Source organism: Procambarus clarkii, chromosome 47 (genome assembly GCF_040958095.1).
Source record: "Procambarus clarkii isolate CNS0578487 chromosome 47, FALCON_Pclarkii_2.0, whole genome shotgun sequence".
Lineage (NCBI taxonomy): Eukaryota > Metazoa > Arthropoda > Malacostraca > Decapoda > Cambaridae > Procambarus > Procambarus clarkii.
Window position 1 is genome coordinate 18,977,536 of NC_091196.1, and position 23,387 is coordinate 19,000,922.

At 35.1% G+C, this 23,387-nt stretch overlaps 1 protein-coding gene across 1 annotated transcript in view; it reads left to right on the forward strand.

Moving 5' to 3' along the window:
* LOC138350762 (proton channel OtopLc-like) overlaps nucleotides 1-21,389 on the forward strand; it is a 41,996-nt gene extending 20,607 nt beyond the window's left edge. The window contains 7 exon segments of the mRNA XM_069302031.1: nucleotides 1,399-1,546; nucleotides 8,761-8,942; nucleotides 9,455-9,611; nucleotides 9,743-10,007; nucleotides 10,365-10,527; nucleotides 11,796-11,933; nucleotides 13,320-21,389. Coding sequence (XP_069158132.1) covers nucleotides 1,399-1,546; nucleotides 8,761-8,942; nucleotides 9,455-9,611; nucleotides 9,743-10,007; nucleotides 10,365-10,527; nucleotides 11,796-11,933; nucleotides 13,320-13,541 — 1,275 coding nt within the window. The 3' untranslated portion in view covers nucleotides 13,542-21,389.
* Nucleotides 21,390-23,387: the final 1,998 nt, after the last annotated feature.

Sequence of the window (23,387 nt, forward strand, 5' to 3'; positions counted from 1 at the left end):
TGGGTGGCCTGGACTACTAAATGGTGGTGGTTGGGTGGCTCACAGATAGGGTATTTTCTGTGCAGCAATAAGTGTTTGCCTTGTTTTCTTCAGGATTGATTGCTAATTTCCTTCATGCAGTTGCTTTCTTCTGATACAATTTTACTTTCTGGCAAATTTGTCTAGCTTTCCTTTCATTGTAAAAAGGGCCAGATTCTAATTTTGGCTCCCAGTAAGCTTGAAGTGGTCTTAAGAGACTTGGTATGATTCCCTAAGGCTGTTCCAGTGATTTAGCTGGGGAACATATTAGGTGGCTTGTAATAAGGGCATTTCATTACATTTGGTACTTGATTTTGAAGGCAGTTTTCCTTCTAGCTCTTGTTTCTGATTGTTGGATTAGGGACCTTCATGCTCTTCTTCAGGAAGTTATGCTGCTTAACCAACTGAAGGTTCATCCCTGTTCACATGATGTTAGGAAGATTGCTGCTTTGTCAGCTTTCTTTATCAATACAGTATGTCCATGTCAAATGTTGAGGCTTCTAGTTGTCCACCTGGGTGGTGGCTTCTCACTGCTTGGTGGATGTTTAGCCTTATCGCATGTGTGTGCGGTGCTTGATCATTTGGTGCAGAGCCGATGTTCTTCTGCCAGGGCCCTCTTCTCGTGCATTTTTCTTCCATTATAAACCCAGTCTGTCTTTTCTGTACTATTAATCTTTTGTTTTCCTTTTTGAAAAGCTAGCTTTTGGCAGCCCAGTGGCATAGCTGAGGAGGCTACTGAAAACTCACCAGAAAACAGCATTTCATTACATTCAACACTTGTCCTTTACACTGGTAGTTACAGGATCAGGGCAGGGCTCCTTATGTGGTATTTAGGTTCATGCTTTTGGTTGTCTCACTTTTTGGGTCATAGTTTCAGGTTTGGGAACTCTCATTTCCTAATAAAGTGCCTCGTTTTGCCTTCATTTCCTCCATAGTATACTTTTTGTATTAATGAAAGGAGCATTGTGTAGATGGAAAAAATGTATTGATTGCTTACCTGTCAAATACCCGTCAATGATTCCGAGGATCAACGCCTCTGACCAGGCCTCTGGTTAGTGGTCCGATCAACCAGACTGTTTGCCGCAGCTGCTCACAACCTGACATTAGAGTCACAGCCTGGTTGATTAGGTATGCTTTGTAATGTTTATCAAAGAAAAAGTATCAATAAGGGAAGAGGCAGCCTTCTCCTTTCTCCCTCTTTTCCATAGTACGGTGACTCATTATTGGTAAAGGAAAAGTCTTTAAACAAAATTAAATTAATATTTTCATTATTCTGTACATTTTTATTAAATACCGAGTGTGATAAATTTTATTTAATAGTTTAAATATCAGTTCTCTTACAAAACAAAGCTTCATTCATTGCTTAAAGGTCTGTTTCAGGTTGCTATTAGCCGTCACAGAGTCATTGCAAGATTTGGCTTGATGCACATGATTGGAACTAACCTCTGTATATGGCTCAATGTCCTCGTTCAGGAAACCAAACACGAAATCATAAACCTGACGCTCGGTCACGGCCGCCACGATGGAGGTAAGAAATAGTGTTGCACAGTACTGTACTAAGAATGACTGGGTGTCTGATGCAGCAACACCACTTCTTATCATTAATACGACAGATAATAGTCAACATTGTAGAAGTACTGCATTTTCCGAGCTGGTCATTTCAAGATGGGCTTCTTATTAACACCTTTTTGTCATAATGAAAGGACGGTCAAGATAGAAAACTGATATAAAACATGTTTCTGCCTATTAATTATGTACTGTATCATAGACTTTCTATACTTGAACTGGTTAAAGTATGTTTTTGTTAATTTATTTTGACTTGTTCCTGCATATTCTCCAAATTGTATATATTGTCTTAATTTAAAATTAATTTTAAATTATCTTTAACATAAAAAGTTGTCAATACTGTATATGTAAAGCTTAGACTAACTTTAATAATCATAATAATTTATAAGATCAATGTGCCTTAACTACAGCAACGTAATCTTGTTTGTTACTTAAAAAATCTTAAAATTGCCTTATTGAGTTACAGTACTTATGTTACCTCATTGTTTTTGTTAATTGCTTATCTTACTAATTACTTATATTGCCTTAACAAAATGTGTATAACCCTTACTTATTCTTCATGTGATCATTCATTTTAGAGACAAAAGAGGCATAATGCCTGGTCATGAGAAAGTTATCTTAGCATGAGTTAAGCTAATGATCATGTGTGAAACTATAACAAGACATTAAGGCACATTGACTTAATACTGTATATGTAATACAGTACTATACTTTTAATTTTTATGAAATGCTTTAGTTTTAGTGAACATAAAAAAGAGCTCTAGTTTTAATAAGCTTTAATAAAAGTAATCCTTATGCATGCAGCTTAGTTTGTTAAATTTAGGATATGGCTAGTGGAAAACTAGATTGATATTTGCACCTTGTGTTAATTGAAGGTAATTGTAGCATCTAACTAAAGTTTGTGTGCCATCTTGTGAGTGATTTTTCTTTGCATTTTAATATAATTACTGTGGAACTGTCTAAAGTGTCGAACTCAGAGGACTCGCTTACAGTAAAGTTCAACCCAGTCGGCCAAAATATTTCTTGGCAAACCACTAGAGCAAATGAAGTTAGTGTCTTACAAGCCTCACTTGTGCTTCACTGGATGCTGTTTTGGCAAAAAATTTTCTCACCAGTCGTCTTCTCTGAGGAATTCAGTTTCCTTCTTGAGGTGGGCTCCTTTCAAGTTTGCCTCAGGTCCTGGATTGTACCTGGTAGTTCGTCTACCCTCATGTAACTTGTAATAACTTGGTCTAAATGACTTGTAACATGGAGCAGCCCACAGCCCCATGTATACACTTCTTGCAGGAACTTGTCTGTCTAATTGCTTGTGTCTTGAAGTCCACCTTTGTTCTGGCAATATTTCTTATTCTGCTAGGAGGGTATTAAATACTCGTGGATCTCTGATGTTCATACAGTGCTCTTCAATTGTACCTATGGCACTTCCACTCTTCACTGGTTCTGTTTTGTATTTCCTTCCATATTGTTTGCTCCAGTATGTTATTTTACTATGCAAATTTAGAACCTGGCCTTCTAGTTTTTTCTCCATACATGTATTATTTGATACATCTCTTGTCTCCTTTCTAGAGATTACATTTTGAGAGCTTTGAGATGGTCCCAATAATATGGATGCTTTATCGTGTGTGCCATATATGTTCTCTTTATTCCCTCTATTTCATAAATCTCTCCTGCTTTGAAAGGGAAGGCGAGTACCAAACAGTTCACAAAGCAGGACAGCACTAGTTATTTAAATAGGAGCATAGCAATGGAATCCCTGGATCTGATTGGTCTCGTAGTCCATCCTATCATTTTCCTGGCTGACACTATATTTGCTTGGTTATGTTAACTATGTCAGGTTGTCAGACATCGTAATTCCCAGTTCCTGTACATTTTATTTTATTTTGAGATCTGTTTGTGTCTTATACCTTATATTTTGTTAAAGTTCATTTCTATGATACCTAAGTACAGTACCCGGAACTTGCCATCATTAAACATCATTCTGTTTTTCATTGCCTATTCCAAGACTATTGATAACAGTTTGTAGTGTTTCAGAACCTTCTACAGTGCTTAGAGGACTTAGGGACTTGGTTGACCAGCAAAGGAGTTAACCTGTTGCTGAGGAGTTATTTATATACATTTTTGTGCTGTACCTAGTGTTGGCTCGTGTGGAGGTTTAACACTTTGTACCTATAGCCAGGGTTGCATTAAGACTATTAAGACTGGACTATTGTCTAGTCCTCCCATCTTGATTGCAGGTTGTGGTGGTGTTCTAATTCAAAAGCAACAGGGATATTATTTACATAATATCTTTACTTGTATCAGTCTGGGGCCCCTCTTGTTGCTGCTTTTTCTGGATTTTCTACTGTGTTCTGTGATCCAAAAAGTCACCCGTGATGCCTTCATTATTGTTTGCTGGGTTCAGATGCTTTTCTGCCTTTAGGTGTGTATATATTGTGTGTTGTCTTTGGTCTTTAGTGTTAACTGTGCCTCTTCCTTGGGTGGTTGCAAAGAGGGCAATGTCATAACAGGCAGCAGGCTGTTTGCAGGTCCATACCTTATACTGTACTGGCTTGTGTAGGCACCTACCCATGTTTCTGAAGGGGGGCAACTGTTTCCTCTCCATTTTATGAGAATGACGAGGCATAATTTTTTATTGTTTTAATTTTATGCCATTTGCCATTGAGGGCTTCCCAACCCCAGTTCTGGTGTCAAAAAGACCTAGGTTCAAGACCCAGGAAGTAGATGAATTTGAATTATTTTAAGGTCCAGATTTTTGAGGGTACACTGTACCCATTGCAGGCATAAATTTATGTAATTTCTGCACTTCAAAGGAATAGTGGCTTTACCCCTATTACCAAAATGAAAACTCCAGTGTTGAAATAAAATACTATATGCAGTTTGTCAGAAAAGTATAAATGATTTTTAGTCACTAATATTACTGTTGTATAGACACTTGCCAAATATATTGTACAGTGTATGGCACTCATGAAATATGCTGTACAGTGTATCTTGAGGTTATCTTGAGATGATTTCGGGGCTTTAGTGTCCCCGCGGCCCGGTCCTCGACCAGGCCTCCACCCCCAGGAAGCAGCCCGTGACAGCTGGCTAATACCCAGGTACCTATTTACTGCTAGTCAGTAAATAGGTAATAGGATTGTATGACAATCATTAAATATACTGTACAGAATATGGCACTCATCAAATTGTACAATACATGGCACTCATCAAATGTATATACATCACTCACAAAATGTATATGGCACACAAAATGTATATAATACTGTACTCATAAAATCATTATGCTGAGAACTGTTGAATGAATATTGTAGATATGAAACCATTGTTAGTCTTCCTAACTTGGCATCCCATCTAAAGGTATTCTGATCACATTAGGCATTCTCATATAAACACTAAAGTCTTATTTTGCAGGAAATCTCTGGCTACAGGTCATAGGTGCAGGTAAGTTTGTGTACTTACAGTAAGGTGAATGTCCTGGTGCACTGGATGCCAGAAATCTGAAGTTTATAAATCAGGAAATTGTATTGAATTTTTAAGGTATTATTGTTGCAAATAAGCCTATATGCTAATGTATCACCAAATAATTTCATACATAGCCTGTTTCTTTTAAAAGCTGTCATACTCTTTCCTGCTTTTATCAACTATTAGTATCTGCAGTTTTTGGAGCTTTGGGAGAAATATGGTATGGTACTTTTGCTTGGTTTTGAGGGTATGATTAGAAATCAGATCTATCTCTTGGGTTACAACTAACCTTCAAACTAACATCCCTATATGTAGGTCAGCAGGTAGCCATCATTCAAGCTGCTAAAGTCATACATAAAGTAAAGAATAATTTATTTTCTGCGGTGCTCATGAAGTGTATCTTAATTGCCATAAGTGTAAAGTATTACACGTATTTTTGTGAGGGTCTTCCCAGTAGCTTCCCAAGCTTTTGGGTGATCCAGCCAAGCCTTACTGTGGTACACCGGGCCTCGGAGACCAGGAATCAGAATCTGGCTCTCTGGTAAGAGGTTTTTGGGATGAGAAATCAACTTAAAACTGAGAAAAACCTGCCAGAAAGCATAAGCACAATAAAACGGGTTTTCAGGTACAGTTTCCTGTACCTGAAAAAATAACAGATTAATTCCTATATTGTATGAAAATAGTTATTATTCACCGTATCATTGTATAATTGTTGCACCTCGGTTTATATCCAGTTATTTTGTTTGAAATTGTCTCATTTGATTAAACAATTTTGGACGGACTGCATTAACAGATTGTGTTAATAGTGAAGAACTATTTTATCACTATTATAATAGTGGAATTATATTAATGTGATATAAACTGTGTTCCAAATACTGAAATTGATATCCATCATAGGAGGAAGCATGTTACTAAGTTATATTGCATGCACATAACCCTGGGAAGTCAATTAATACAAAACTTTAAATTTAAAACTAATACAATATTTATAATGACGTGTATTTATATATACAGTGGTTATTCAGGTGTGTATCGGGTTTTTATTCTCGGAAGTGATATTGGTGAACCATATTGATTGATATCATTAATTATTTCAATTGATATTGTCACCATTAAACATGTAGCCAATAATGAATTTCATTGTGGAAGTGGTTGTGCAGGTCAGATACATGTATTTGTCTTAAGATAGTGAGGAAGACATACAAAAATTTTTATAAGGTGTCTGTGAACTCTTAAGAGAAGTTGAGGCTAGGAAGGCTGGCTAGATGATGGCCAGCCATAGCGAGTGTGTGATAGTAAACAAGGATTGGGAAGCTGGTTGTAAGGATGGAGTGACTATACACTGTGTATGTATTCTTTATAACTAGAAAAAACAATTAGAAAGACTTTGGAGTGGATATAATCCCAACACTAACACTAACACTAGAAGCTCGGGTGAACAGGATGGTGTCAGGTATATGGTAAGTTGGCAAACACAAAAACAGGATTCAAGAATCTAAACAAGGAGGCTTTTAAGTCCATATATACTGTCTATGTGTCCCCGAGGAACCCACACTGTGAAGCACAAAAGGAAAGGAGAAAGTACAGAGGTTTGCAACTAGATTAGTACCATAATTGAAAGAGCTCAGCTATGAGTACAGGTTAAGTGAATGCTCATTTTGTAGTGAAAAGATAATGCAAAATAATAATACTGTATATAATTCTTCTGCAAGTGATTGCAACTGTTACTTAAGAATAAATGGTGATTATGTATGCTCTTCTGTATTTCCAGTATACAGTATCTAAATATAAACAAATCAAAACATGTTATATAATATACAATACAGTATATGTATATATTTTAAGATAATCTTAATATAAAATTAGACTTGTACACAAATTGGCAATTGTGCAGAGTATGTCACAATATTGTGGCTGAAGACAAATAACCCAACCCATAAATAAAGTGAAAGAAATTAATTCATATATTTGGCAATAATAGAATTAATTAATAAAGATGGTAGTGAAGTTGAACTTAAGATATAAAACAAGAAAGAATGAGAGCTATTTTAAATTTCATAGTAAGTGATAAATGGAAAAGACGTGGAAATGTCTTTATTAAAAGATATAACACTAAAAATGTTAGTGTGGAAAAGACCACCAAGGAGTTAGTTCAAATAATAAAACTATATACTGTAATATTTATGGCAATGGGACCAGAGTTCCTTTAGGCATTGACAGACACACCCAATAATAAATACTAACCCTTAAAGAGTGATTGTCACCAAAATGGTCACCTTCCTTGTGCTAAAAACAATTTAATAATAATTTATTCATAAAAAATCTGCATACAATACAAGCATAAGAGAGAGGTATATGTGAAGGTACATACAGTGGTTGCATATTAAATGAAGCCACTACTATGCAAAGTGTTTCAAGCAATACTTAGAATAATTGAGATAAAATGATTTATATGTATAATGGGATAAACTCCTAATGTTAAATGAGAAGTAAACTAACATATGTCAGATGTTCAAGAAGTTTAACAAACTATATGCAATAAAGTTGATACTTGATTATGACAGGCATAGACTACTACATAATAGAATATGTAGTTTTAACAACAGTACAGAAATAGTGTTTACCACAGGCCACTAATTCACAATTACCTCATTGCATAGAAAGCAATTAGAAAACGATAGTAGATATTGTTCATGGATCTGCGTTCATACCATTACATCCTTGTAGATGTATCATAACCCTATTTACATTAGTTGCATACAAACCAGTCAATATTAAATAAAGTTATTAAATTCAAATAAGCACAGTGGCCTAGGAGATCAACATATGATGATAAGGGGCTCTTTAAGGGTTACTTGTGTTCATAGATAAACTGTTTTCCAACATATTATAAGTTTTGTTTCAATTTATATGTAGATATGTTTCATCTTTAAAATAAATTGCCATGAAAACTTTGGAAGCCATGTGTATATATATATTAAGAAATCACTGAAACAAACCTTAGCATGTGCACCATTGTTTGATAAGGAGGTATGTTTGGGTTATTAAGGTGTTGGTGAATATATTATGTAAGTAATATGATTATTGTGATACCAAGTGCTAGGTACTTTGTAAGAGTGCTAGTATGTATATGTTAGATATTTATCATTATCATGATGACAAGACCACACACTAGAATGTGAAGGGACGACGACGTTTCGGTCCGTCCTGGACCATTCTCAAGTCGATAGAGAATGTCGTCGTCCCTTTACATTCTAGTGTGTGGTCTTGTTATCATACTTTAGCCACGTTATTGTGACTCATTGCCTGCTTATCATTATCATCTCTTAAAGGTTTTATGTAGAAGAACAAAATTGTTCACCATCTCGCTATACAAGTGAAATCTAATGCTAGATCCTATATAAGCTATTGTTACTAGGTGTTCAAAATTCCTGAAGATGTTTTTGCAAAGATAAATATAAATTATAAATTAGCAATTTTAGTAAATGAATTGTTAAACTGAAATATTCCTTAAAATAATAATGGTTAGGTATTCTCACTTGTGTATTAATAAAAAATTTATATGTTACATGCAAACTTATATTTCAAACTCATCATACAAACTTTATGCTGCTAACTTAATATGTAAACTTTATAATGCTAACTTAACATATTGTCACACTGTAAATTTGTTTTCACATTACTTTATCGTTGTGATGCACACCTTTGTCACACTAGGCCACTCCAGAACAAAGGGTCATCATGAAGAGAGCACTGCAAGTCATACCAGTGACTTGGAAGCTATCTTGGGTAGTCATGGCAACAAACCTCATGACATCGTAGCTGACCATTCAGTACATCCAGTGATGAACGAGTCTCATCATCTGCCACATACTCCTCAACTGCATGATTTGCATTTGGTATGTAGATTCATTTTATTCTTTGTATATTATTAGCTTTCTCCAGTAGTTATTCCTTATGGTTTACCAACTATCAGTTTTTGCTTCTAAAAGTTGCAGTACTCTTGCAATACCTTAAATGTGTCTTTTGGCAAATTAGTTTGAAACTTTCGGTATTTGCATATTATGATATAAGGAAGGTGCCTATTGTTATTAAGCTTTGTACTTCACTTCCCATGTGACGTGAAGCTTGGGGATGTTTCCACGGGCTCAGATTGCAAACAATAACCTAGAAAGTCTTATGAGCCAGTTACATGATTTTCATCTGTGAAAGCTTCCTTCAGTAGCTTCTCTAGCTTATGGCACTCACACACCAGGCTCCTGTGACTTTCCTGGCCACTGTGGACAAGTTTATTATTAAAGTTTTTGTGTGTTTTTCATTTGGTTATGAACTTAGGTTATAAGGTTATAATGCATGTTAAGCATGCATTATAAACTTCAACATTTTGAAATTTCAACACATTTTCTTTCAGAATTCAAGTGATGGTCATCATCATATTGTGCGGAGATCTGGTGAGCAAGCATTCAGTATCTACGAATGTCGTCGCTCTCAACTTATGGGGCAGCTTGTTGATAATGCGTCTCCTTTCCTCTTCCCATGTACTATTGAATATTCTCTACTCTGTGCTGGTGAGTAGACGGTACACTAATTATAATTACTTTTGGATATAATAAATGAGCTGTGCTAATAATGTAGATTAATTTTAATGTACACATTAAGCTACATTATTTTTTATCAAACTTAATATAAATTTCACCAGGTGTACTCTATGTGATATGGAAGAACATCAACAAACCTGAAGTGGCTTATGATGGGGACTCTGACATTTCTACTTACGTAGCTCGCAAAGCTCGCCATCACTACTCTGTGGACTGTGCCCACGCTAACCGTGGTCTGTTTATGGGCATCCTTGTCCTTGTGCTTACCATCATCTCCCTCATATTATTTTTCGTGCTTATCAACAATGATGATTACAAGTCTCTAGCCATATTAGAGGCTAATATCATCGAACTCTCTGTATACGGGTAAATATTTCTTTTATTTGCATTTTTAAATAGTCCAATCAGTATATAAGGAAAATGTATTCTTAATAGTTTAGCTTATTTTCTTTCCACAATGAAATTTAAATACATGTACAGTACAAGTGGCCCACCACTATATACTGGTACTTTTAACTAAATAATTAGCATAAGTAGTATTATTTCAGGAGGATGGGTTGCATTTTTATAGGAAATTAAAAACAGTAGTCAGCAAAAGGGTAATCTGGAGGTGGTGGAAATATCACGCTACACTGTTATCTCGGCTTGTTTACACTTGCTTATTCTTGTCTCGCCAACATTCACAGTTGACATTGATATCTCCCTTTCTACGTTTATCATCAGTGTTGCTACTGTAACGGTGGTAATAGGGATGGTACAGATGCGAGAATTAGAATTTGTACCGGAAGGAGACATAGAGCTGGACAACATCCTTCTCTTAATTGCTCAGACTGGAGTTTACATCTACACTTCCTTCACCGTTATTGGCGGACACTACACTCTGACGGTAAGAGCCTAGAAGAGTTCTATATACTAAAATCCCTTGTATTTCTTTTTATAGAAAATTATAATGCTGTTTCTGACATACTATACTTAATCATATTTTATGAGTTGCAGAAGATAGTAATGTCAGGTGTTAGGTTTGCAAATATGCTGTTGAAGTGAGAGAAATTCATAATGACGTGACTATACATACATCAAAATGTGTGTGATGAACTCGCAACAGGAGTTTACCACTCTGATACACTATGCACCTCACTTCAAACAGGGAGGAGTACTGAATGTGGAAGATGCCAACTGATGCTAAATACACTTTTTAGTCAATATCCATATGACCCTGCATAAAGCATCGGGGCCTTGCCTCACTCGTTTACACTAATTAAGAATCACAACAATGTGAATGCAATAATACAAGAGTAATAGTAACATTCTCGCTGTAAAGATTCTGTTTGTATAGAAAAGAATGGAAAAAGGCAATGGACCTTGTTGGTTTTTAAAAGTAAAGGGGGGCTACTGTCTTGAAATCCTTAAATAACGCTGACCCAGTCTGAAACCGAACTTTGACTTCTGGAACTTGCCCAGGAAGCCATGTGTGGTAACTACTGGCCCATACTAACCAGACGACAGGAAAACCATTGTCTGGATGCCATAAAGACAGAGATGTCGGAAAATGCTTTTGAAAACCTGGTGGAAGACTCGAAGCAAAATTAAGTCTGAATGACAAGTTCTGTATACATTGAGGTAACCCATAAAAAATCCCAGCAGTATGCTGCATAATTAGGGAACAAGCTAAGAATGGTTTTAAAAAGTGACAAGCTTGGAACACAGTAGAAAAACAAGACAATTGACGATGAGCTATAACTTTCGTAAAAGAAGCCCAACCAATAAACTGCCAGCCAAGAGGAAGTGTGTACCTTGTACCCACTTGTTCTAGTTGTATAGAACTATAGCAGTACCAGAATTGAGAAGACTTGGCTATAAGGACAGGTTGAGCAAACTCACCCTCACAACCTTACAGGAGAATAGAAACAGAAGAGATATGATCACAACATACAAGATCCTATAAGGAATAGACAAAGTGGTCAAAGGAAGCCTAATTTAAATTAAAAGGAGGTAGGACAAGGGGGACATTGGTGAAAGATACTTACAAGCGAGACATAGAAAATTAAATACTGCTTATTGGCAAGGAAAACTGACAAATTTTTTCAAATGCAGGTACATTATGGTAAAAGTTCTAAATATATTGATGTATGTTGTACATTCTTTCAAACACAGGACCACATGATTCTGCCACTGCTGTCTGCTATTATCACCCTTATTCAAGCAACTCTGCAAACCATTTTCATCTTGGATGCAACCAGACGGTGTTGCTACAATCATGAGCAGCTGCAACGTAAACCTGGCAGAGAAATGGTAAGGCAGGATTTTAATGTTACTGTAACGTTATGCATGTATTTTTGTAGTTAGATATTGCTGTATTATCTCCATTATGGTTTTGTCATGTTAGTTTCTGGGTGATCTGCTCTATAGCTTCCTGTGGCCCCACACTTGTGTATGGACTGCGTTAAGTTCCGGGAATTTTTGTAGGAGTTTCCCTGCTTCTAACTCCTTCCATTTCATCGTTCCTCTTTTCAAAGAAGGTGGAATGAATCTAGGCAATTGGAGGAGTGGCCTTCCAGCCCTTTTATAGTAATTTTGTTTGAAACCTAGGAACCCCTGCCCCTTGGGTTCTGGGTCATTCTGGGTTTCCCAATGCTTCTGGCTTAGGGAATGGTTTTGCGGTGTCACTGGTCCTCCTCGACCCTAGTTTCCTCAGAATTAGGATAGGCACTAATCCAGGTCTGATGGCTGTTGGAGGTTGACCTTCAGGAGCCCTTTCAGTAATAAATGCCAGTGATGGCATGATTAGGTGATGTTTGGGCCTTGTGTATGGTTCAGGAAAGAAGAATGACAGGCCCAAGAAAGTCTATGTATCACTCGATTTAAGGACCTCTTATTTACCATTCCGCCAGTTCTAATGATCCAATTTGAGATTGGTAGTACTGTATGTGCCTTTTTTTTACAGAGCCATTGGTCATAAAATCCAGAATATGGTATTGAGTTTAGAGTCCGGTGCTCGTTGAAGCATTTTTTGTCTTTTGTTCTCTTGCCCTCTTGCAATCTCTATTGAACTAATCTTGTCTTCTAGTTTGTATAAATTTTGTTGTGCCTTCATCATATTTCTCTCAAAGCTTGTCATACATCTCATTTACTTCCTTCCACAACAGCAGGTCTTTCCAAGCAAATTCATTAAAGAACTTACCAAGTTCCCCATAGGGTCTTCTCCTGAAATCAAGTTTTTCAATCACTTCATTTTCCTCATTCTCTTGTAGATTGGTGAATATCAATTCCAGCATTGAAGGAACATTTCCTAATATTATTCTCCTGGCTTGTTTAATGTGTTGATATGTCTCCGTCAATTTGATTTGACATCCTGAATGTCTCCAGGATGAGGGGTTATAAATCTGCCAGTTCAAAAGTCCTTCATTCATGTTCATAGGCCTCCTAGTCTATTGATTTAAAGTTAAAGTCACAAAGTACCAGCAATCGTGATATACGTATCTTTATTTGCTCTTATTATAATCTCTCTAGTGTCGGCCCTTGAGCATAAGGTTCATGGGCCATCGAGGGGCCCCTTATAGAAGGCTGTTTCATTACACTCAATGCTCTATTTTTACCATAATAAATGTCTTCCTAACTATTTTTCCTATGGTCCCTGTAAAAATGTAATACAGGATTTCTCATTCACAATGATTTCAGGTAACTTTTCTGCTAGTATGTAACTTGGCGATGTGGGCCATCAACACCTTTGAAACATCACGTGCTGATGCACATCCTACCCAGCTAAACTTCTACGGCATCTGGGCCTGGACAATTATTTCTCACGTGTCTATGCCACTTGCCATATTTTACCGTTTCCATGTCACTGTTTGCCTATGTGAGATTTGGAAGAGATCGTATAAATTAAAAAGTGACTTCTGAGTATTTCCATGCTTGTAAATATATATATATATAGTTATGTTACTCTTAATGAATACTGGAAACATTGTAATAATTTTGTAAATACTGAAAGCTAGTTATGAGAAAGAGGTGTTACCAAAATCAAACTTTTTGTTTATAAATAATGTAAATGATTAATACAAATAATACAGGTACCGTATTTCTTGGTATATAATGCACTGTCAAAATCCACAAAGATTAAATGTCAGCCAGTCAAATGTAGTCACTACCATCACTGCTACTATTTACATTATAGGTCCCAAATGAGCTTCTTTCAACAGTATGTGTATACACTACATTGCGTTACTTTTAACCCAGCATGTAATACTTTAATTTGTCATTTTACTTTTTTAACAATAATCAAGCAGCCATAATAGAGACATCTTTTTTTTTGTTTTACCCTGGGAGAATTCTTCCACTTGGATTTAGAATATCTTGAGATTACTTTTACACACTGACTCAAAACTAGAAACACTTTATTATTGTTATGACAATTAAGTGTAACTTTATTTTTTACATCTGAGTAGTGTTCTATTTAGATACAGAATAACTTAATAATTATGATAAACCGTATCACATGTGGCCTAAAGACAGCCCAAAACTGCACGACTTTGCTTACATTACTGCCAGATGTCCAGTTTTAAACGTCACTGGAAATAGAACAGCCTAACCTAATTGACAACTCAACCAAACCAAGCATAATCTGTGCTAATACTGTACATCATCCCCAAAAAATTTAATAGAACACTTTTCGTGAAAATAATATAAACCACTACTCGCTGATCACTGGGAGAAGACGAGTCACAATAATGTGGCTGACGATATGATAACCAAACCCCACACCAAAAAATGAAGAAACGACAATGTTTCAGTTCATCCTGGACCAATATCAAGTTGTATGTGATAGGAGAGAGAATGATTGATGAAGATTAAACCACCCAAGAGGTGGCACGGGCATGAATAGCCCGCAATGGGAGAGAGGAAGGCACGGGCAATAAATAAGGAGAGTGAGGCGAGGAGCAAGTAAGAGAAGAAGGTAAGGTGTAAGGTGGGAATAAGAGAAGGTAATTCCTAGAAAAAAGTAAGAGTAAGGCAAAAAGGGTAAGAATAGGATGAAAGGTACAAAAGGGGTGAGTGTAATAATGGGATGAAGGAAGAGTGGAACAGGTAATAATAAGGGAGGGTAAGAACAAGAAAAGGGGGGTTTATGCTCGTCAAGTCACATTTCTTAGGAAGGTTTATCTAGTGCCTTCCTCTCCCCCATTACACACACACAACTTGATAATAGTCCAGGACAGATCGAAACGTCATCGTTTCTTCATCTTCTGGTGTACGGTTTGGCCATCACTGGAAGAAGTCATTCCATTATAGGTATCCATTTTGCTGATAGATAAATTCTGTATAGTAATGTGTAGATAACCGAACTGTGAATAGATAATATATATAATCATAGATAATGATTATCCAAAGTTAAATATAATCCTTACCTATGTTTATACAGTAATCTTTATCTATGGTTATATGTAATCATACATGTCATAAGGTTTATATATATATATATATATATATATATATATATTTTCACTAATGATGCAGATTATTATTATATAGAATTATTGTAGCTATGATTATATTACAGATAGTCATCAATATTGATTATAAATAATGTTGATACTTAATGTTTATATTTAAAAGAAAATAATTATTAAAGATAGTCATGTACACAGGCTCCCTAATTTTACAAACTGCCTCAGAATCCCCTCTCCCCCCCCCCTTCCCTTTTTGGGGGGGGAGGGCACCATGTCCTGCTATACAAATTGATTCTGTCCCCACGTAATGAACAGTGCACATGATGTAATACTTCAACTATTTATCACGGAAAAGTGCCTCAATAAAGGCTGACAAGATGAAGTATGTTGGGGGTTCATCAGTGCATATGCATCGCCATCTTTTACTGCCTCCTCCTCCTCTAGTAATTGTACCATGTAGTTATCTTGAGGTTATCTTGAGATGATTTCGGGGCTTTAGTGTCCCCGCGGCCCGGTCCTCAACCAGGCCTCCACCCTCCAGGAAGCAGCCCGTGACAGCTGACTAATACCCAGGTACCTATTTTACTGCTAGGTAACAGGGGCATAGGGTGAAAGAAACTCTGCCCCATTGTTTCTCGCCGGCGCCCGGGATTGAACCCGGGACCACAGGATCACAAGTCCAGCGTGCTGTCCGCTCGGCCGACCGGCTCCAGTACTACCTCTTTGCTCTTTTAAAAACATTATATCAGACAAGGAGGACAATTCCATCATTCAAAGTAAAGAGCAATGTTTCTTGTGTTATTTATCTGTAAACTTTGGGGGGTTTAGATGTTACATTTTTTTGTTGGTCCAAAGAGCACATTCCCTGTTTGTAGCTTTGCACCTATGGGATACATGGTTTAGAGTTGAGAACATCAATTTACAAATGCATTTTTGGAATGCATCTTGTTCATCAGTTGGAGACTGCTTGTACATAATTATTCTAGATATTGATTACATTATAATTATAATCGGTAAAAGTAATGATTATATATATATATATATTGTAATATTATTGGTATAATTAAAGATAATGGTTATAAATGATTCCATAATCTTAATCATTAAAACTCCCAACTATATGAGAAAGAATTGAGCAGCTCAGTACTACCTTCTGTGTAAGGATGATGAGAGATCCAACATCACCCGTACTACTTGGAGAAAAACTGACTATAAATAATAATTATTACAAATATAATAATGATTATCTAATCATTTATAATCATATATTGTGATTAGAAATATACTGTAGATATTGATTATAAAACCAACCCGTTATCTTAACAGCGTGCTTTTTATCACAGATAACCTACTTTTCTTTCATTCATGTGGCTAATGTTCCCCCCCCCCCCTTTAGGTTAGGTTTGGTTAGGCTATATAATGTTAATTAGGTTAAACAATTGAAGTAGTATACAGGCCTCAACAGTGTTTTCTTTCAAGCAGTGTAGAATGCCTCCATTTAGATATGGTAGCCGACTAATCCAGCATTGCACAGTACTGTGGTGACAAAATGCACTGCACCACATGTATTTAGTTGACAATCGTTTTATTATTTGAGAGGAATTAAGGGAAAGTGTTTGTTTTAGCAGCTTAAGACACTATTCTCATTACTTTAATAAAACTGTGATAGTAAGGATTTAATTTCAAGAAGCCTTGTTTAATTCTTGTGGATTTTTGTCATTCATATACTGTACTGTATTTCTAGAATAAACACACACACACACACGCATGCTGTATTCAACATAATTCTGTTAATGATAAATTTACAGTGCAGATTGAAAGGGTTTGACAGTATGGAAAGAAGGGGAACAGGGCGAAAGAATGGGGGATTGGTATTTGTTATTTTACTTGTGCAATATTTCATATAAAACCCTTGCATCATGAGATATACAGAACCTAGGACATTCCCCCCCCCCTCCCTTCCCATTCCTCTCTGTGTATAATGCTATTATGCTACTGCACATTATACTGTATTTAGTGCTTAAATTTCATAAAATTTGAGTTGTTAGTACGTATATAAATAAATAGCATCACAGATCACACATGACAATGTGGAATAAACTTACAGAACCTGTACTGTGCACCTATTTAAGTGTGATAATATATTTTACTTTATTAATTTTCACTACTTGTATAACCCAAATTTCACAAAGTAAAAAAAAATTTATTTGTGTATATATTATCATAATCTTTAAATTTCTGTCCAGTGTCTGGCAAATAATTCTCAACCATTTTTTGTATATAATGCACAAGTATAAATTAAAGATGCATTAACAAAATGAAACGTCCACATTATACACCAAGAAATATGGCATGTGTATATAAATAAACTGTAATTACAGAACAAAATTGTAATTTCTGGTTTACAAAATTTCTTTATTTATTAAATAGAATATTTTTCATATTGATTTTGTAATTTTTAAACTAAAATGCAAAATTATAAGTTGAAGTTAGCAATGTGATATTGTTTTTTTCAAATATACTGTAAACATACTATGGAATAAATGTCATAAGAGTTGTCTGTTTAGAATGATTGGTGAGTGGTTAGGAAACTTGTGATGTCCTTGATGAACTGTTGACTTGGCTCCTGTATTGTGTAAATGACTGGCTCTAAAATTGTTTATCATAAGCTGATATCAGAACTACTTATAAATACATACAGTATAAATGTACTGTACTCTAATCAACACTTTGTACAGATGTTATGCAGTATTCATTGTAAATATAATCAATGACATAGTAAGCTTCATACCAAAAGATGTGAAACTTTTAAAGTATGTGAATTAATGCATTGTTGAACACTAACACTGGGTTCATAGTCTTACCAAATTTATTGTTAAGGCATAAATAATACTTTTATTCTTTGTATTCAAAGAAAACAAAAGTATGAAAAAAATCATAGGATGATACACATATACACTGAGGTGTATATCTAAGTAGTTACAGTACTTATGTAGCTAATAAACAGTGCCTACTATGAAGAAATGTTTATTGAACCGTAAATTATTTGAGTGTAGTATGTGCCAAATACGTTATGTACAGCATGTAGGAAATCCAGAATTAATGTACACTTACATGTATGTCCACATGACTAGGAAACAGTCACAAAGATTATAGTGCCAGTAATGCACCTTCCTGGCCTTGTGTTCTGTAGGTATGCTTATTTGTATTGTATTTCCCATTTGATTTTCTGTGGTCTTTATTAATTTCAATGGCTTTTGCTCTATTCTGTGTATTGTGATGAAAAGGAATATATCTTGTATTGTGCAGCAGTCTACATTGTTAGCTCACAACCAAGGATTCCTGGTTCATTGCCCAGGCAGGATGGAGACAGTTGGCCTTAACAATTGTTCTCAGTTGTCTCATGACAACTTTACTGTTCACCTAGCAGTAAATAGGTACCCTGGAGTTAGATGGCATGTGTTACATCTTGGGGAAAGGTCAGTAGTTGGCCAAGGGGGACCTTCATAAGCCTAACTACAGGTTTTCTGTTTCCTGGGAAATCATTTAAAATATTTACAAAACTTTTGTACTGGATGTAAATTTAGATTTTAGGATTGGCCAACATAAAACTTGTATCTTACAAAATTTTGAATATAAATTCGATTTAATTCACTGTAGGACTAGGTGCACAACAGTGAAGATTTGTTACCATAAATTAATTTATAACAAATATACACATGGCAAGATAGTCATTAGAAAGATACCATTAATCTGCAATGATAATTGCTGCAGTATTAAAAATGTTCTTTGAATTCCATTTTGCAAAATATCGTACATAATACAAAAATTAATTCACTTGTGGAAATTTGAATTAGATAGAGTAAATGAAAATTAAAAATGCACACCTTATAGGACCTCTTAGTTGGCGTAGTGCTCTGTTCAAAATAGGAAAGAAGAACGACGACGTTTTGACTTGATAACGGTCCAGGACCAACCGAAACGCCGTTGTTTCTTCATCTGCTGATGTGTGGTTTGGTCATCATATCTTCAGCCATGTTATTGTGACTCTTTCATAGTAAAGAAGAATACACAATGTATTGGCGACAACTACAATGCAGTCAATATATATATATGAGCTTTAATATTTCTACTTTCTTATGTACTGCAGTTCTTAATTTCTCTTCCATTAACCGTTTCACAATTTTCAGGGTATATTTTCCACTGTTTCCTTAGTATCTATTGTCTTGTGCATGCATGTTGAAGCAAGTCATTCTTTTTATGCAATACTCAAATATGGTACAAGCAGGATGTAAGTATCCATTTTGTTACACTAGAATATAGCCTTGTTTAGAACTTTGCAGATGGAAGTCAGGTAGAGATACTGTAATGCAATATTCTATTAATGCAGTACAGTAAGCATTTGAGTATATATTTGTAGATATATTTTGCCAATTTGTGTCATATTATTAAGCTTGTGAATATAGATATGTACACGTATCTTAAATTTTCCGTGTGTATTCAGAATTTTTCTTGTGTAGTTTATCAAGATACAAAATTAACTCTCTTAATTATAAATATTTTCTGTTGCATACAGTATATAAAATACATGACATGCTTGCTTTTGACATTTTTAATATAAATTTGAGTTATTCTAACAATTTAATTCCTTCTTTATTGAAATTAGAGTGTATAATAAATCTCAAATAATTACCTAACTCCACTCAATGACTGTTTATCCCAGTGCAAAGGCTCATAAAATGTTAACCTCATAAAATAAAATACTGCTTTGCAGAACCGTAATGAAAAAATTTAATTTGGCCTGGTAGAAAATATTTTGAATGGTGCCACTGTTATCACTTAATTAGTGATGTGATTTTTGGTAACATTCAATAAGTGAAAAGTAGAACATTATTTAATTTTATTTAATGATACAGTGTATTAATGTTTTACTCAATTATTTGGTGGTTTAAAACTTTAAGGTAATGGCGACATGTGTCAAAATGCCTCATACTTCAGCCCGTCCTCCTAAGGTTTCCCAACATCAAGAAACTGTCATATTTAAAGTTCCCTTTCCTAACCTTCCAGAGGCCATAAAACAGAAAACAGGACAGAATGTCAATTTCGCAAGCTGCTACCATTTTTTTAGCATGTCGATTTTTGGACTTTGGTAAAGTATACAGTATATCAAAATGTGTCGTTCTATTAAGAGGACGGGTTGCATACTTGCTGTCAAAGTATTGAATTATACTTTAGGACCAGTGCATTTGACTCGTCCATAATTGTGGCTACAATTTCGTTCACACACTTGTAATACAACAACAAAATGTTTTGGTTTATCAACATTTATTTAATTTCATTTATGGATCTTTAAAATAATTATGATCTTTTTTCACATTATTCTGAGCCAGGCTACACTAAATCAACATGTAGCAAACCTCAAAATATTTGAGTATTCTTACTGGGCCTTCAATATATTGTATCAGTAACAAATACATATTCAAAAGAAAATTTGAAATGCTACACATTATAAAATAAAGATGATGCACAAAAACAAAATTGTTAGTAGCAAAAATAAGGATATAATATTGTTAAAATAATATCTCACTAACCCCCCAAAATTATTTCTGTACTGTCTCAAGCTTTTCTGCATCAACTTATTCAATAGTCTGGTACATCTTTCATTGAAGAAACAATGGTCTTTTGTTGTCTCAAAACATTGTGATTTATAATGGCAATTATATTACTAGCTTTTATTTGAAAAAACCAAGCCAGAAATAAGTTTGTAAAAGTACATAAAATATTGTTTTGCCTATTCTCTGTATTCTTAAGTATGGTTCTGATAGGTTACATCAGAGGACTCTAATTACCTAATTTAAAGTATCAGTTGCTTGATTTTACATCAGACCAACAGATATGTCAATATATTAAAAGGAATGCCACAATAAATTTCGTAAGACATTGCCAGGATTGTTTGGCTTGTACAGAAGGATAGTCTGAAAATACATATAATAGCCTGTGTGATCATTTGTGTAGTGTATTTGGTTGTCATTTTTGCTAACTCATATTTTTATGTATGTTCAATTGTGTAAAGCTAATATGACTTCATTGTGCATTTTTTAATCTAGATTATATTTGTAATGTACAGGTGCACTTTTTTTTAATCATTTATGCTTAATGATTCAGTAAATTCATTGTAGATAATCAAACCCATTTATTATTATTCTCTGGACCACAATGATATTTTCTGACTGTATAAAGGCTATATTTTTGTTAGGGGTGCATGTGACTAGCAAGCAATAAAGTGTTTGCAGCAAGTGTATCATGTTGTTTTATAATCTTCAAATTAATATAGAGGTAGGCTGGAAAGGTAGTAGGTGGATATGGTGCAAAGTGTATGGACAAAGTGTTAACTCATAAGATATGGTAAAGGGCAAGACTGGGTGGAAGCAGTTTGTGGGAAGGTTATCTTGTATTGGTCCCAAGGATTAATGTCCTCACAGCCTGGGGCCGGATTCAGGAAGGTACTTACGAAGGTTTTTCCTCTTAGCTAAGAGCGTTTTCCGTCTTAGCGCCTTAGTGGCGGCTACGTCCGTATTCAATTAACTACCCTAAGTGGAAAAACCTTCGTAAGTTCATTCCGGGATTTAAGTGTGGTTTCGACCACTCGTAGCTTTACGTAAACTGGATATAAGTCATTTTTTCTCTACTACATAACACTGGGATCGATTTATGATATTGGAACATGACCAAAATATTATAGCTGGTGAATCTAGTGGAGAGGAGTCCTTCGTGTTAGTTATATATGCATTCTCTGCTTGAAACTTGAAGTAAATATGTGTTTGATAGTAGAATTAGTTTTATAATAGCAAGATATTATACCAGTAGTTATTAAGTAAATAAACACTGGTGAACATGAAATATGAGAGAAGGTGATGAGCCCTGCCTGATGGGATCATTTACTATCACCAAATGCCCCTGTTCACCTAGTAGTAAGGGTGTACCTTAGCTATACATACCCATTTCTAATTTATTTAGTTTGGTTTTATTTTGAAATTAAATCTGGGTGAGACATAAAATAAAAATATGCTGCACAAATGATGTTAGGTAAGGAAAAGGGTAAAAATGTCACAAACTTTATTCATTGAATACTTAAAGCTATAATTATGACTATATAGATTATTAAAAAAGAGAGAGGGAAGTAGGGGTCCAAGACCTCTTCCTGTTATACAATTTGGGTGTGGAACAAGTAATTATCAAAAGAAGGCACCATGCCGGGAAGGCTATGTAGCAGTAAGGCAGTGAGGCGAGGCAGCTACTTATTTGAGAAATGCTTATTTTATTTACCTTATAAGCTGAGGCAACTTATTTTATTTGAGGAATACTCAGCTGATTCCTCTACATTTAGCATGGAACAAATTTGTGTCCAAGACCTTCCTGTTACTCAATTTGGCTGTGTGTAACCAAACTAGAAGTGCTCTACAAATCAAGGGACCCAGAATGTGGAATGACCTCCCGAATCATGTCAAAGGCTGTACCTCTCAACCAGTTTAAGAGTTAAACCAAGTACTGCCTAATTAACTCCATGTAACCTAACTTACCTTCTAAATGTCAACCCATGTCTTGCTATTTTTTAAACAACGCTGTTCACCAACATGTGCAATTGCTGATTTATGCTATGTTAACCCCCTTTTTGTATTTTTTATTCCTTCTTTCAACACAATTTATACCTAATCCAGATTACTATTAAGTTTTAGTCTGTGTTTTTTTCCCCCACACCTTGCCCGAAATACTATGAGTATTAGTGGCAATATGGTATTGTATGTACTAGCTCTGCCTATAAATCCAACATTATGTTTGTAAATCAACTGTATGTACTTTTCTTGAATAAAATGTATTTATTATTTATTTTTTAATCAGTAAGTATTAAAAGAAGGCACCAAGCTGGGAAGGCTATGTAGCACCATTGTGTGTAACAATAAACCAAATTTTTGTTAACAAATAATGCACCTGTATGGGAAAACAAATCCTGTCAGCTGTAAAAATATTGATGCAGTTATTTAAATGAAAAATATAATGAAAGAAATATTACTGGTTTATTTTTATCCTATCTTTTTGTACTGTACAGTATATCCAAGGAAGTGAAAAATTGAGACATAATGCACAATTTAATGAATGATTAGCATGGATTAGCAGTTCAAAAAAAATAAGACTTGTATTACATATCAACATGACATCTTAATGATCCATGGTCAACATGATTTAATAAGGATAATACAGTACTGTATTTGTAATAATACAAACTATAATTTAAAATCTT